Source organism: Tupaia chinensis, unplaced genomic scaffold (genome assembly GCF_000334495.1).
Source record: "Tupaia chinensis unplaced genomic scaffold, TupChi_1.0 Scaffold150288_1, whole genome shotgun sequence".
Lineage (NCBI taxonomy): Eukaryota > Metazoa > Chordata > Mammalia > Scandentia > Tupaiidae > Tupaia > Tupaia belangeri.
Window position 1 is genome coordinate 2,019,612 of NW_006210128.1, and position 14,651 is coordinate 2,034,262.

The 14,651-nt window shown below is 55.3% G+C and overlaps 1 protein-coding gene across 7 annotated transcripts in view; it reads left to right on the plus strand.

Annotated features, from left to right (window-relative positions):
- CRACR2A (calcium release activated channel regulator 2A) overlaps positions 1–14,651 on the plus strand; it is a 141,375-nt gene that overhangs the window by 83,681 nt on the left and 43,043 nt on the right. For 6 of the 7 annotated variants that reach the window (XR_003548446.1, XR_003548447.1, XM_027769678.1 and 3 more), the window contains exons 7-8: positions 6,310–6,497; positions 12,188–12,259. Coding sequence is in view for 5 of the 7 variants with exons in the window: in XM_027769678.1 (XP_027625479.1) it covers positions 6,310–6,497; positions 12,188–12,259 (260 nt within the window). In the remaining 2 variants the exon portion in view is untranslated. Of the gene's footprint in view, positions 1–3,595; positions 3,603–3,884; positions 3,974–6,309; positions 6,498–12,187; positions 12,260–14,651 lie in introns of all 7 variants that reach the window. The other variant, XM_006172036.2, reaches the window with a different exon arrangement.

Below are 14,651 nucleotides of genomic sequence, written 5' to 3' on the forward strand. Positions count from 1 at the left end.
GCCTTGTTGCTTTCCCAAGGATTTGTCACCTGCAAACATGATGCAGAATCGACTCGCTTATTCCTGTTGATCGCGGCTTTCTCCTGCCGGCGGGAAGCTCCCAGAGCAGGGGTCTTTAGCTTCCTACTAAGGTAGCCTCATCGCCTAGACATGCCGGGGCCTAGCCAGCGCTCAGCAGGTAGACGCTGAGTCAGTGAGTAAGAGAACACGCGTGAACACGCAAGAAAACACGGCAGTGACATGTGCCCGGCTGTGGCAGCCTGAACACTGGGTCTGATGTGGCTGGTTTCTAACCCTGCACGGCAGGTCTCTACGAACGCACCAGCCCATGCCCCCTGCCTACCGGCTTCCTAAGGGGACATTCACTGGAGCCCATGCTGCCCACCCTGTTTCCTTAGACACTAGAACATTTCATAGCTGAGAAAAACCAATCGCACCATCCTCGGAGACCACAGGAGAAAGTACAGAACTCACATGCCTTGTTTCTGGCCCGGCACCAGCCGCTCACCACGCCCTGCTGCTTTGCGACCCTGGGAGGCCAGGACCTTTGCCAAACTAAGCTGGGCCTTTTTGCAGCATGTTCATTAAAAGAAGAAAAACCACAGGAAACTCCATGATTCATTTCTGGACTCCCCACTTGGTGGTCTCTGCAGAAGAGACTTCGTTTAGATCGTGGCTTCCCTGCCTCACAGCGCTAGGCCAGGGCTGCAGTCATGACCCCTCCCCTTGAACCAGCATTTCGGTTCACGTTGCTCTGGACTATCCACATCACTGTTCCATTTATTATCACAGACGCCTCAAACTGAGCGCCTCAGAACGCTTTGCAGAGAAGTCGGTGCTTTTCCAGCTGGAGCCCTCGGGAGGCTTGTCAGCATTTGCAGTCCATCCTCTTACTCTCTGTAGAGTCTGAAGACATTGTGCTGTCCCCGGTCTCCAGCACAGCCGAACGAGCGCATGGCAGGCAGAACTCTCACTGCTGGCCAGAAGTAGTTTCTGGAAAGAGCAGCCTTTTCCCTCCTGTAACGGAGTGCCGTTGATCTGCCACATGACATAGTCCATAGGGGGCCAAGCTCTGCCTCCTCCACCCAGGCTATGCCCATGGGCCAAAGGTCCTACCTAAAGAAAGAGGCATGCTGGCCAGCCATGGCCTGGTGGTTAAGGTTGCTGGGTTCCACATGGCAGACTCTGTGGCTCAAATCTCAGACCCAGTGGCTTGGAAAACATTCCGAGCAGGACCAGCAGATGGCATAATGTTTTAGTCACTGAGTTCCCACATAGCCGACTGTAGTTTGAGTCTCGGACCCAGTGGCTTGAAACTCAAGCTAGGCGTGTGTGCATGTGTGCCCAAGGCCCCCGGGGGAGGGGGGAGTGGAGGAAAGGAATTGCAATGTGGTCATCCCGTCTGGGGGTGATTTCTCACTTTCCCTCTCACTGTCTCTGTCTTTCTCTCCAGCAAGTGCACACATCCTAAGGCAAAAACCTTTTAAAAAATAATTTTAAAAAGTAAAAGAAAAAGGGAACCAGCAGTTAGCGTAATGGCTATGTCGCTGGACTCCCACATAGTCGACCGCGGTTCGTGTCCCGGACCCGGTGGCTTAAAACTCACGCCGGGCGCGTGTGCGTGCGTGCCCAAGATCCCGAGAGGAGAATGGAGGAGAAGGGATTGCGGCGTGACCATCCCCCCCTGGGGGGTGATTTCTCGCTTTCTGTCTCTATGTCTCTCTCTGTCTGTCTGGTGAGCGCACATGCCCTACAGTGAAAATCTCTCCAAAAAAAAAAAAAAAAAGTAAAAGAAAAACATTCCAGGCATTTGTGCATGCCCAAACTTCCAAAAGGAGGGAGAGGTGGAGGAGGAAGGACTGAGGCATAGCCAGCCATTCCCTATGGAATGGTACTGGGGAGGGGTACTTTCTCTTTTTCTCTTTCTCTTTCTCTTTCTCTTTCTCTTTCTCTGTCTCTCTCTGTCTCTGTCTCTCGTGCGCGCTCCAGAGGCAAAGGTGGGCCAAGGCACAAGGCCTGAGGGAGGAGGGGCAGAGGTCAGAGGAACAACTCAAGGATGAACCCACAGGACTTGCGATGCCCTGGCCATGGCACCCCCTGCGCTCCCTCCTTCCTTCTCAGAACCCAGCACCTTCGGAGCTCAGGGCACGGACTCTTGCTCTTTGCATGAACGGGGAAACGGTGACGGTGTCTTTGGCACTGCTGCTGCGCCTTCTGGTGCACGGGCTTTCCCTGGCGGTCAGGGGAGGACAGTGACGGTACAGTTGCTGTGCGTCCTGGAGAAGGCGGGGCTCTCTGGCAGGATCCTGGCTGTTCACCACCAGTTTGCCCTGGGAGAACCACCTGACCACTCGCATTTGAACTCCGGGGCGATGGCCCCCTCGATGCTCTGTCCCAGCAGGGTTTATGGGACCCTCCACAGGCCCATTGCGGGGATGGCAGCACCACCAGGGAGTCTGGAGCCACCTTCTGTCCCCAACACAGTCCCCGGGGTGCCTGCTCCATAAGCAGCCCCCAGGGTGTGTGAGGGTTCCCTGGTGCCCATTCTCTGGAAATCAATCCTCCCTCTGCCCTTGCATGTGGTTAAGATAAAGACTCACAGGCTCTCCCAGAGTGCCCTGTGCCAGGCCACACCTGCGGACAAGCCAGGAACACATCCTGAGCCTTGGAGCCTAGAAACAGAGGGGTGTCTGTGGCCCTGGAGCCGAGCACAGCTGTGTTCCACCCTCTACTGCAGCTGCTATCGCTATCGGGCCAGCCAGGCCCAGGGCACCCCACGGCGCAGCTTCCCTAAGCTGCTCAGGACTCCCCATGAGTTCCGTAGAGGTTACGGTGGTTCCTTCACATTCGGCACCTCCCCTGCCTCCTGACAAGGGCAGTGCTGCAGGCAGCCTGCATAGTTTTGTTTCAGTTCTGTGAACAAGATGGTGATCCAGAAGACCCGAGTCTGCTGGGCAATGCAGGGGCTAGAACTGAGTCTCCTACTGCCCCGCTCAGGGCCCTGGCCCAGACCTGGCTGTGTGAGTGTGTTAGGCATCTTGACCCACGTGCTTCGCTACTGACCCACAGCTGGGTCCCTTCCCTTTTGCATCGGTAAGGCCTCGGCATCTGCAGGGAGCCCTGGTCTGGGGCAGGAGGGGTGGGTGTATGAGGCCCAGGGCAGAGACGGAATGAGGAGCAGGGCCTGGCAGAGCCGTGAGTACCAGACCCTCGCCACGAAAAGGACAGTGCCAGGCAGGAACAGGGTGTGTGAGTTGGAAGAGGTCTTAGCGGTCACGATCTCTCCTTCCATCCCTTTACAGAGGAGACCGAGGCCTGAGAGATGCTCGCGCCATTCTCTCTCTCCAGCACTCCACCCCTGCCTGGCACGGCCTTGTTTCTTCTGGTGGGGAGAAAGCGGGGGTGCGTGGGCGCTTGGTCATCGGGCGAGGTCACACCTGCTAGAAGTGCGTGTGGTGCCTTAACTGGCACCTGTGCCCTCTCTGTCTCACTTGGTCTTCACTGGCTGAAAGGCAGGTCTCCAAGACCTTGGCCTAAGTCCACAAGGAGTTGGTTTAAGGTGAAACAAAATCTACGACCCAGGCGCAGTGGGCAGGACACGTGTGCTCACTCTGGAGAGAGAGGGAGACACAGCGAGACATCCCCTCCGTGGACGAGGGTCAGGCCACAGTCTCTTCTCTTCCGTTTCTCCTTTTGGGCTTTTGGGCATGCACACATACACCCTGCTGGGTCCGGGTCTGGAACCACCCAGTCGGCCGTTTGGGATCTGACCACCGTAACCATCATGCCACTGGATGGCCTGGTTTCCTTTTTCTTTATTGTAATTAAAAACAATTAAAAAGCATCTGTGCCCACATGTCTCTTGGGTTTGACAGGACACAGAGCGAAAAAAAAGGCCCGCAGTCAGGAGCTGGAGCAGAAGCTGTCGAGCAAGGAGCGGGAGCTGGAGCAGCTCATCCAGGAGCGGAAGCGGGTACGTCGCCGCTGCGACCTCGGGACACCTGGCTCTTTGCTCCGTTCTTGTCTTTGGCTTCTGCCCACTTCTGCCATTCACTGAAAGCTTTTTTAAAATCTGAATGGCACCGAAAGTTATACAAAAGGTAGCAATTCAAAACACAGATGCTCCCGAGAAAGCTTTCTTTCGCCAATGCCAGGTGTTTGACTTCAGAAGTTTCCAAGAACTCCCCCCACAAGAAATCTGCAGACATTTTCATATAATTATACCCCAGAGCTACCAGAAAGCCAAAATCCGAATTTGCTTCTTTCCTCCTGCGTAAGAAAGGTGGAACTGAGGCTCAAGGCGCCTTGCGGGATCCCCGACGTTGCCAGGAGGCTGCGACAGGGCTCTGCCCTCCAGGCTGGCCGTGGATACCTCCCGCTGTCTGTCTGTCTGCTGTCTGCCCATGTGCCTGGACGAGTTCCTTGGCCTCCTTCATGACGGCCCCAGAACGCCGCGGAGGGAATACAGGCCGCAGACGCCACTCTCTCACGTACCTGCACCACCAGGGGGTGCACTCTGCAGGGTGGGGTTGCTGGGGCCCCAAAAGCCTGGGCGTGACCCCCAGAAGATGGCTTCCCCAGACAAACTCGTGCTTAGTGGCCTCCTCTCCGTGACAAGGGCTCCTTGGAGAGAGGCCAGGGTACCACTGTCCTGTCTGGTTTCATCTCCGGCTGGGAGGGATCCAGCCCTGGACAGACCCAGATCCATTGCTTCCGTTTGAATGGACAGGGCTATTTTTAGCAGCACGTTAAACCGTGCTACAAGATCCCCCAGCTAAGGCTGGAGCCGGTCCCACAGCCGCTGCTGCCCGGGGGACGTGGGGCCCGTCCCTTCTGCAGCAGGATAATCCCAACTTGGAAGCTGCCGGCCGCCTTCCTGTCCCCTGCCCACAGCGCGCCCTGCTTCTCTGACTCCTTTTCCTCTTCTGTTACGCATTGCGTTCTTACCAGTTAGAGTGATCCCTCGAATGAATGATTGCCACTTGATTTAATTACTGCGTGCTTGCCTGATGACACCAGAGCCTCTTGAGAATCACACAGAATTCCTTGCTGTTTCCTGCTCCCCATATTGGCCGTGTTCATTAAATGAAGTTTATTATGATATGTTTACTTCATTCGATTCTTCCTCTGGTGAGAGGCGTGGAAGCTCTGCAAAGCACAACCCCAGCCAAGGCAAGCGGAAGTTATTAAAATGTGTTTACTTAAGTTGCTTTAGTGACATGAGGAAAGGCTTATATTCTGTTTGACCTGTTTCAGTTATTCTGGTAAGAATGTCCGCGGTTTCTGGCCACTCTACAAAGTGTCTCTAAATGAAAGAAGTTGGACTCATTTAGCTGAGCGAACAAAAGGAAATAAATAGATTGCTTATCAGCATTCAAATTTGGGGAGGATGGTTTTATGAAGAATGCCAGGACCAGCAGTTAGCGTAATGGCTATGTCACTGGACTTCCATGTAGTCAACCGAGGTTCGAGTTCCAGACCCGGTGGCTTAAACTCATACCAGGCGCTTGTGCATGTGTGCCCAAGATCCCGAGAGGAGAATAGAGGAGAAGGGATTGTGGTGTGGCCGTTCTCCCTGGAGGATGATTTCTCGCTTTCTGTCTCTCTGTCTCTCTCTCTGTCTGTCTGGCAAGCACATGTGCCCTACAGCAAAAACCTCTCCAAAAAAAGAAAAGAAAAAAAAAAAGAATGCCACTTTATTATTCCCCATCTCCAATCAAAGACCAAGGAGAAGAAGTATAGTGGGAGGACAGTAGGGGAGGGACAGCGGCGCAGCAGTAATGCAACCTCTACAGGGCTGACCCACGTGGGAAGGTTCTGGGTTCGTGTCCAGGTACCTCCCTGAACACACACACGCCTACGATCTGGGGTTGGCTAACACTGCGGGCAGATCAGAGCATGAAGACCCTCTTGGAGACGACTCTCTCTCTCTCTCTCTGTCTCTGTGTCTCTGTCTCTCTCACTCATGAAGGAAAGAAAGAAACTTGAGAGGGACTTAGGTTAAATCTCAAGGCTGAGCTGACTTTGCGATGAGAGACACAGACAACCGTGGAACCCCTTTGCTAGGAGCCTTTTTGAACGAGACAGCTCCCACTAGACAGCTCAGTGGTCTCAGGGAGGGACGAGATGTGCTCTGAAACTCTTTCCTGTCCACAGAAGTGAACGTGTGAATGAAGGAGCAGGACCATGCTGGGGTAGGCTGGAGGCCAGCGAGGGCTAGCAGTGGCAGTCCCTGTTCTCCAAGTGAGAGAAACAGGGCGTGGCTGGGTTAGAAGGATGCTCAGCACCCCCGTCCCCTTTCCTTCCCAGCTGGAGGGCCAGTGCGCCGCACTGCATAACGACACGCGTGAAACCAAGACCGAGAATGCCAGGCTGAAACTCACTAACCAGGAGCTGGCCCGAGAGCTGGAGCGGATCTCCCAGGAGCTCCAGGATACTCAGCAGCAGCTGGAGAGCCACCAGCAAGAGGTCTGCAGGCTGCACCAGGAGAAGGAGATGTGAGTCTGCCTTTCCCATGCCCCCTGCTGCCCTCGGGCCCCACCTCGCATGCCACCCCCTCTCCAGGACCCTGGCTCCTTGCTACAGTGTGGGGAGTTGGGCTTGTTGCTCCCCGAGACCACGCCCACCTCTCTGCCTGGAGACTAAGGCTAGTGAGCAGGTCAGTACTGTGCTGAGCATCGCCTAGGGCTGACAAGCAATGGACGAGCCTGGCCAGGAACAGTACTAGGTGCTCAGAAAGACATGTAGGAGTAGTTAGGGGAGCCGGATCCCGCGTGGGTGACAGCAGTTTGAATCCCGTCCCTGTGTCGTGGGACACATGCCGGACACATGTGCCTGTATGCCCCAAATACTTACGGGGTGGAGAAATGGAGAAGGGATTGCGGCGTGACTGTGGCCCGTGGCTGGATTATGCTGCCAGGTTGGCTCATGTGCAGAACTCTGTCCCGTTTAGGACGGATTACCTGGCCTGGAAGAGAGGAAGCGTGTTTGGATTGGGGCTCTTACCCTAGTTCGGTATCTCCAGTTAAAACAAAAAGGAAAGCAGACAAACAAAAACCTCCCCAAGTGGCTGACATACAGGCCGACATGGCCCCTCCCTCCTGGCTCCCGGGTGACCCTGGGTGACCCTGGGGAAGGACACCGAAACAGCAGTCAGTTCAGTGCCTCCTCCCTGAGGGCAGGTACAGCTCGAGCGTTTAGCATGACAAACAGAGGTAAGGATTCAGGCTCTTAAATTCCACGGGGTCCTAAAAGCGCCAATGTCTGGAGGCGCCCGCCTTAGGACAGCAAAGGAAGAGCACAGCCCTGTGGAGCCTGCCATGGCAGAGCGAGGATCAGAGCTTCCCGAAGTCTTATCTTAATTAAGCAAGCCAGAGACGCCATCTCTGGAGGCTGGGAATTGAGAGGGAGGGGAGGAGGGTTGGAGGAAGAGAGATACCACTCCAGAACCTTTGTGACTGCGTCTGTGCGAAAGCATCCTGGGCCCAGGAGAGCCTGCCATGTCCGGGGAGCCCTAGCCTGTCCTCCGTGCAGCAGAGGGCCGACAGCTGCCGCCCAGGGGCCTCGCTGCTCTAGTCCACCGTCTGCACTGTACAGCTGAAGAGACCGAGGCTCAGAGAGGGGTACTGACCACTGCGGAGCCACACAGCAGGTAGCGGAGGAGAACAGGGACAGAACTGCTTCTGAAATCCCCGTGCTGCCCCAGCCAGGTCGCAGTTTGAGGCTGCTCCAGAGCAGCTGGGAGGGGATGGCCAGAGGTCAGAGGTGAGCAGACTCACTCGTTAATCTGCAAGAATTTCCCTGTTCTCTGAAGACGACGAGGTAGGAGGAGGAGATCCTACGAGGAGGTGAGGGAGGCAGTCTCAGACAGAGACATAAGGTAGAGGAAGGTCGTTGGACAAGCGGCAGCTCTGTTTATTGTTTAGCTTTCGTTCTGAGTAGGCAGTTTATGAACAGGCAGAAAATCCCAAAGGATTACACTCAAAAAACAGCTCTTCCTCCTCACCATGACGGCTGTTGCCAGTCAGCCAGAGGCCGCCAGTCACGGCGTCCTGCGGATCCTTCCAGAGAACGCGATGTTGTGTAACACGCCTGCACAGGTACACGCGTGCTTGCACACACACACGCTGTTTTCCTTTCCAGAATGGTAACATCCTGTTCCACCTTTGCTTGATATTTTTTCACTTGACAAGATATTTTGTTCTGTATCTCATTCTTCTGCTAAAAACAGAACCGACTGCAGCTCCCTAGAGGTAACCATAAACCTTACACAAATCACTACTTCAAAAGGCAGTAAGTTGGGCCAGCAGGTGGTGTGGTGGTTAAGGCGCTGGACCCTCCACATGGCTGACTGAGGTTCGAGTCCCAGACCCAGTGGTGCAAAACTCATGCCGGGTGGCTTTCCCGAAAGGAGAATAGAGGAGAAGAGATTGCAGTGTGGCTATCCCCCTTAGGGGATGATTTCTTACTTTCCCTGTCTGCTTCTGTCTGTCTGTTCCTCTCCAGTGAGCACCTTATGGCAAAAATGCAAAACTGTAAAAATAAATAAATAAATAAATAAGCAGCAGATTCCATTCGGTTTACATAGTACCCAGGCATAGATTTTTAAAACCTCTTCATTAGAAGGACTTTACAGGTCACTTAGTCAAATACCCAAGTGTGCTAACAAAAAATGCTTTTATACAATAAATACAATAAATATTAATAAATACATATAATTAACAATACATATTTATAAATATATAAAAATATTGAATATATATTATATAAAGCTATATATCCAAATAGCTATGCACGCATTTTTATGCACGCACATATATTTGCATGTGTAGGTCGAGCACCCCTAGTCCAAAGCTCCAGAGTTTGAAGCTGTGTGAGCACCCACGTGATGCCGCACTGGGAAGTCCCACGCCTGACCTTGCGCAGCGGGTCCCAGTCAGTCCGCTGCAGTGGGAGATACGGCATGGGATTACCGTCAGGCCACATGGACAGGGTGTGTGTGAGACATAGCGGACCTCATGATTAGACGTGGGTCTCATCCCCAAGACATCTCATTACGTCTAGGCAAATGTTCCCAAATCCAAGAGAACTCGGAACCTGAGATGCTTTCAGCTAAGCATTTCAGATAAGGGAGATTCTACCTGTATACATATTAGGTTGTCGGGAGAGTCATGATGTGTTTTTCTAAGCAAAAACGCATCACAGCTTTCCAGACAAACCAACACCTGTGTGTGTGTGTGTGTGCACACATGTGTATGTGTGTGCATGTGTGTAGACGTGTGTGCATACTTGTATATGTGTGCAGATGTGCATGCGTAGATATACGTGCACTTGCGTGTGCATGTATGTGTGTATATATGGATATGTGCACACGTGTATGTGGTATGTGCATGCATGTGTGTGGTATGTACATGTGTGTGTGCGCATGCATGTGTGTGCACATGTGTATGTGGGGGTGTGTAGCTTCCACTGCTGACTGGTGCTATGTAGACAGGCCCAAAGACGACCTGAACACCTTGTCATGGAGGAGCTGGCTCCTCGGGCAGACACTACCCAGAGCCGTTTTCCTTAGCAGGGAAAGCTGCTCCCGGCCTCCCCTAGGAGAAGCAGACCTGGTGGTCGGGCAGGGAGTGCAGAGCCTTCAGGCCAGGCTCAGGCGAGCTCCATGGCCCAGGCCCAGTGAGGAGCAGGACCTGCTCATGTGGGTCCTCCTAACCAGAGCAGAGCGCTAGACAGGGGTTCAGGGGCCCAGTCTGGAGAATGGGAAATGCACAGCGTTCCCTCACGTTGGAATGAAAATAATTGGTAATGGCAGCTCTGCAGGAGCCGGAGAAGTCTCGTTGCTTAATTAGGATTGTCTGAGGTGAGCTTGGCTTTTTGATTCAGCCTGTTACTGTCGTAAATTGCCTTTATAATTATTCTATAAAGGGAGAAAAAGCCAAGAAACACAGATGCCACTTAAGGGATCGAGTCCTTAGGAGCTTGCCGAGTGCCCTGAGGCCCCGGGATGCGGGTGCTGTGTTCACCAGCTCAGGAATGGCACCAGTGGAGGGGTCAAGGGTGACTGTCCTGCCCAGTCCAGGGCCTGCCCAGCCAGGCGTCCCCGGCAGCCTGTGGGAGTGGCACACTGATTAGGCCGCAGGACACACCTGATGCTACGAGCTGTGTGGTTTTGGAAATGGGAGTTATGAACCCTTGGTGGGCAGATAGAGAGCGATTTCAGACTTGGTAAGGGAGGGCGAGGAGCAGAGGGGGAGCCGGAGCAGACCCTGGAGCTAGGCAGGCTCCCCAGTGTCACCTGCGTCTTTGTTTTCCTGTCCTCTCTCCCCGCAGGGTGCTGAAGGCCTCCCAGTTCCTTCCTCCCTTCTCCCCCCCCTTCCCTCCCTTTCTTCTTCCCTCCATCCCCCTTTCTGTCTTTCTCTTCCTTCCCTCCTCCCTTTCTTTTCTCTTCCCTCCCCTTCTCCTCTCTTTCCATTCCTCCCTTCTCCCCTTCCCTCCTCCCTTCTCCCCCTCTTCTCTGTGCCCTCCGGCCCCCTTACCGGGCTCCTCTTCTGGCTCCCTGCAGCCCGTTGCTGCTGCCCCTCCGTGCCCGCTGTGTGCTGAGGACACAGATGCTGTCTGAAGGGGCCCCAGCACCAAACAGGAGCGGGCAGTTCCACAGAGGATTGGACACGGGTTTCACAGCAGAGGGTAGCTTACCGCGGGGGGAGATCCGTCCTCGCACCTCCCAGCTGCAGATCCTGCCCTCTCCCTCAGCAGGCTGGAACTGTTCCAAGTATGGCGGGTGGTGTGGAAGTTAAGGTGCTGGATCTCACATGATCAGCTTCATGGTTTGAGTCCCAGACCCGGCGGCTTGAGAATCACGTTGTGCACGTGCCCCAAATCCCAAGAGGCGAGTGGAAAGGGATTGTGGGGTATTTATCCCCCCTGGGGGGTGATGTTTTTACCTCCCATCCACCCTTTCTCTCTCTGGCAGGTCAACCACGGAGCCACTGCCCTGGGGTCAACGATCATTCGTTTTTCTTTTCTCACCTTCCTCGTTTTTCCTTCACCACCAGTGGCACAAGCCGTTGCCATGGTGAAGCACTGTGTGACTGTCTCAGGTGACCACATACATAGGGCCCAGCTGGGCAGGAAGCTCAAGGACTAGCAGGGGTGACACCATGCCAGGGATGAGAGGACACAAAGGTGGCGTCAGTTTCACAGATGGAGTCCATGTGGCACAGTCACACAGAGGGCGACACGCCGGGCATGGCCCCGCCTCTCAGCACCGCTGCCCCACCCGCCGTCACCCACACAATGGCCTTTCAGCTCCTCTCTGCCCTTCCTCCAACCCCGATATGGTAGACGCGCACACCCTGCTGTCAGAGATGTCACCACCAAGACAAACCCCTACGTTACGCCCAAGATCAGAAATTCCAAGTTGGGGCCAGCAGGTGGCGTGGTGGTTGAGGGCGCTGGGCTTCCACATGGCCAACTGCAGTTTGAGTCCCAGACCTGGCGGCTTGCTTTCTCACTTTTTCTCACTCTGTCTCTCTCTGGCCATATTAAAATAAACAAATAAATAAAGTTAAATAAAATAATTCTTTTAAAAAAGAGAGAGAAATTCCAAGTCAAAGAAATGAATGCCCAACAGTGGAAAATTCATATATCTAGGTAGGGACAGAGCACTGATCGTTCCAGAGCTTCTAAGAGCACCTAGGGTGGGAGGGAGGACGGGAGAGAAATTCTGCTTTTACTCTCCAAGTCGGGGCTGGAGGAGAACGCCGGCTCCAGACCCTGGAGTCTGGGTAGGGCGGGAGGTTCGGAGCCTGGGGAGGCAGTGCCGTTTCCAGCACTCAGAGATGTGTGAGGTGGCGGCGAGGGGGCGGGTTTAGTGGGAGGAGGTTAGAGGAGGCCTGGGGCGTGGGCGTGGGTCGTCCATGTGACCTGGAGAGTGAGGGTGCATCTTCCACTCTCACATCTGTCAGCAGGATAATGTCACCTTTCAGGTAGGGGCTCTGTGAGGGGATAGTGGCTGTAGGTACCCCAGATGGAGGCCACATTTCTCTGATCCCCCCCACCCACTTCGGGCGCCATCGGCCTCCATCAGGGGCCATCAGCCTCCCTTTGGTGCAGCCTCACCTTTGCTAAGGTCCTCCCCGGAAGGCCACCCCTCGCCTCCTCACTCTGTCCTCGCTCTCCCCAGGGAAGTGTACCGTGTGACGGAGAGTCTGCAGCGGGAGAAGTCGGGCCTCCTGAAGCAGCTGGACTTCCTGAGGTGGGTTGGCGTTGCCTGCTTTCTCAGGCTGGAAGGGCGGCTCCGGGAGTGAGTGCTCTGTCCATGTGCGGGGAAGCACTGCGGAGAGCAGCCTCGCCCGGCTCCTGCACCCCAGCTCCCGGCATGCAGGGTGGGCCGCTCTGTGATGTTTGGTCCCTGTGTGCACAAGCCCACCGCCTCTCTGCCTCCTCCTCTGCTTGCTCCACCTCCCTCAGTTCTTCACTCCCCGGGCTGGGACGGGGTCCAGCACGGGCCCTGGCCATACCAACCACCTAGCCCAGGCCATGTCGGTGATCACGTCCATCCGTACCTGTTAGGTAGAGGACAGTTGTCATGCTGACACAGGAGTTAACTGCCGAGGACGTTGACACGAGAGACGTGAAGTCATTTACCCAACGTGGCACGGCCACGCACGGTTGGAGGCAGAACTGAATCTGTTCCCGGCTGAACCTTCTCACTTGGCCACGTTCTCTTTGCATTTGTTGACTGAGTAAATTAATTACCTTTCCTTGGCCTTCTCGTTCTCACTGCAATAAATTCCAGGTTCACTGTCCTGGAATGTCCCTCCAAGACCAGCCCGTGTGAAGAAGCACGGAATTTCTGGAACCACACCTGCCGCCTGCTCAACTCCGCTCGGGCAGGGCAGGGAGGCGGGGGACTGTGGTTTCTGGTGGTTACAGTGCATGTGGTTTTGAGTCACCTCCCAGGTACTTTATAAAGTTTTTCTCTTTGTGAGGGAAGGGCAGGTTGCCGAGTGCGGCATCTGCGCATTAACCTGAGTGCATTTCAGATCCACTCCTCTCAGCACGACCGGACCTGGCCTCCGGCATCCGGGTGGCAGGCTGCTCCGGTAGCCGAGAGCCGACTGGTTAAGAGGAGGCCTTGGCTCTCAGGAAGCCCTCAGTAAGGGAAGGAACAAGAAGTGCAGGGTGCATTTAGGGATTTCTTTTTCTTTGTTATACACAGAAAAAAGAATTTAAAAAGTGGATTGGGAGAGAAAGAACAGGGGAGAATGACAGAACAGCACTCTGCAAATACTGGGTTGGTGGAAAAGCTGCGACACATTCTTACACAGAAATTTACGTATGTCTTCCGTGGTGACCAGCGTTCATGCAGACCCTCACGCGGCCTGGCTACGCTATACACAGTTCCCAAGCTTGACCCCTGCTCGTGGGTGACAGCTGAGACGAGAGGGGAAGGCCCCGGGGTCACTTTTGCCTTCCCAGTGAAACCACCAGGAATGCAGGGGAGAGAGAATGCAGGGTGGGGGGTGGCCGCAGCAGTGTGGAGGGGGTAGGAGGACCAGGACAATGACTGGCATGTGACGGCGTGGGGAGTGCTGCCACCCTGATGCCAAGGGGGTGGGCGAAGCAGTGGCAGGTCACTGGGTTAGGAACATGCACTGGCCGGGTCTGCTCTGAGACCCAGCATGGCCCCTCGTGAGCCATGACTGTGGGCACTGGACTTACCTGGGGTCTCGGCGTTCTCAGGCCAAGCCCCCGGCTTCTTTTGAGAACTGGATACTGTGGACGTGAGCAGGCAGGGGTGCGGGGCAGCGCTGCAGATAAAAGCGGGTGTGTTTAAGGAGCTCCACGTGTCCTTACACCTGCACACAGAAATGGTGTGGAGGGCAGGCGAGCACACGGCATTCTCTACTCCCGTGTGCCCTCCCGGGTCTCCCGAGTCCGTACCTGGGGTGGGGCTACTAACGTACTGCCTGCCCGGGGCGAGGCTGCCTCTGGCGTGCAAAGCTCTCTGGCTTTCCCGTGGTTTACCAGATACCTGCCGGTAACTGCAGACGGCTCGGCGCGTTCCCAGTGTTTTCTGCCAGGCTGGGGGATGGGAGTCAGTGGCTCAGGCTGTCACCCCTCGGGTCTGGCCGGACTCCATTCCAGCAGTACACAGCACGGTGTGAACACAGTGCCTCGCCACAGGAGTAGCCAGCGGCCCGGGGCGCCTTCCCACCCCCTTCCAGAGGCCGCTGGCAGATAGTCATAGACACAGAACTGCGCGAGCTGAGAGGCCGTTGGGCCCTACTCTTACCCTCCCGGCCACAAACCTCGGCCCCCCGCAGCCACGCTGCGTCCCGAGTCTGTTCATGTCCCCGCCCTGCTCTCCTGTTAGGCCTCCAGCACTCCCTCTTTCACCCCCTTGCTTAGGCCCCTGTCACGGAGAGAGCAGAGCCACCACCAAGGACGTCTGCTGTGCCCACCTGTGCCCACACCTCTGCCTTCGCCGCCGTGGGTGCACTCCCCACACTCCCAGCAACCACCTGCTTGCCCACTTGAGTGCCAGGATTGGACCCCACCCCTCTTGCTTCCTCTAGGACTGTTCCGGCATCTGCTCTCTCTCTCTCCTCCACTGTCAGCTTCTCTTTGGGGAGGGGGGGGGG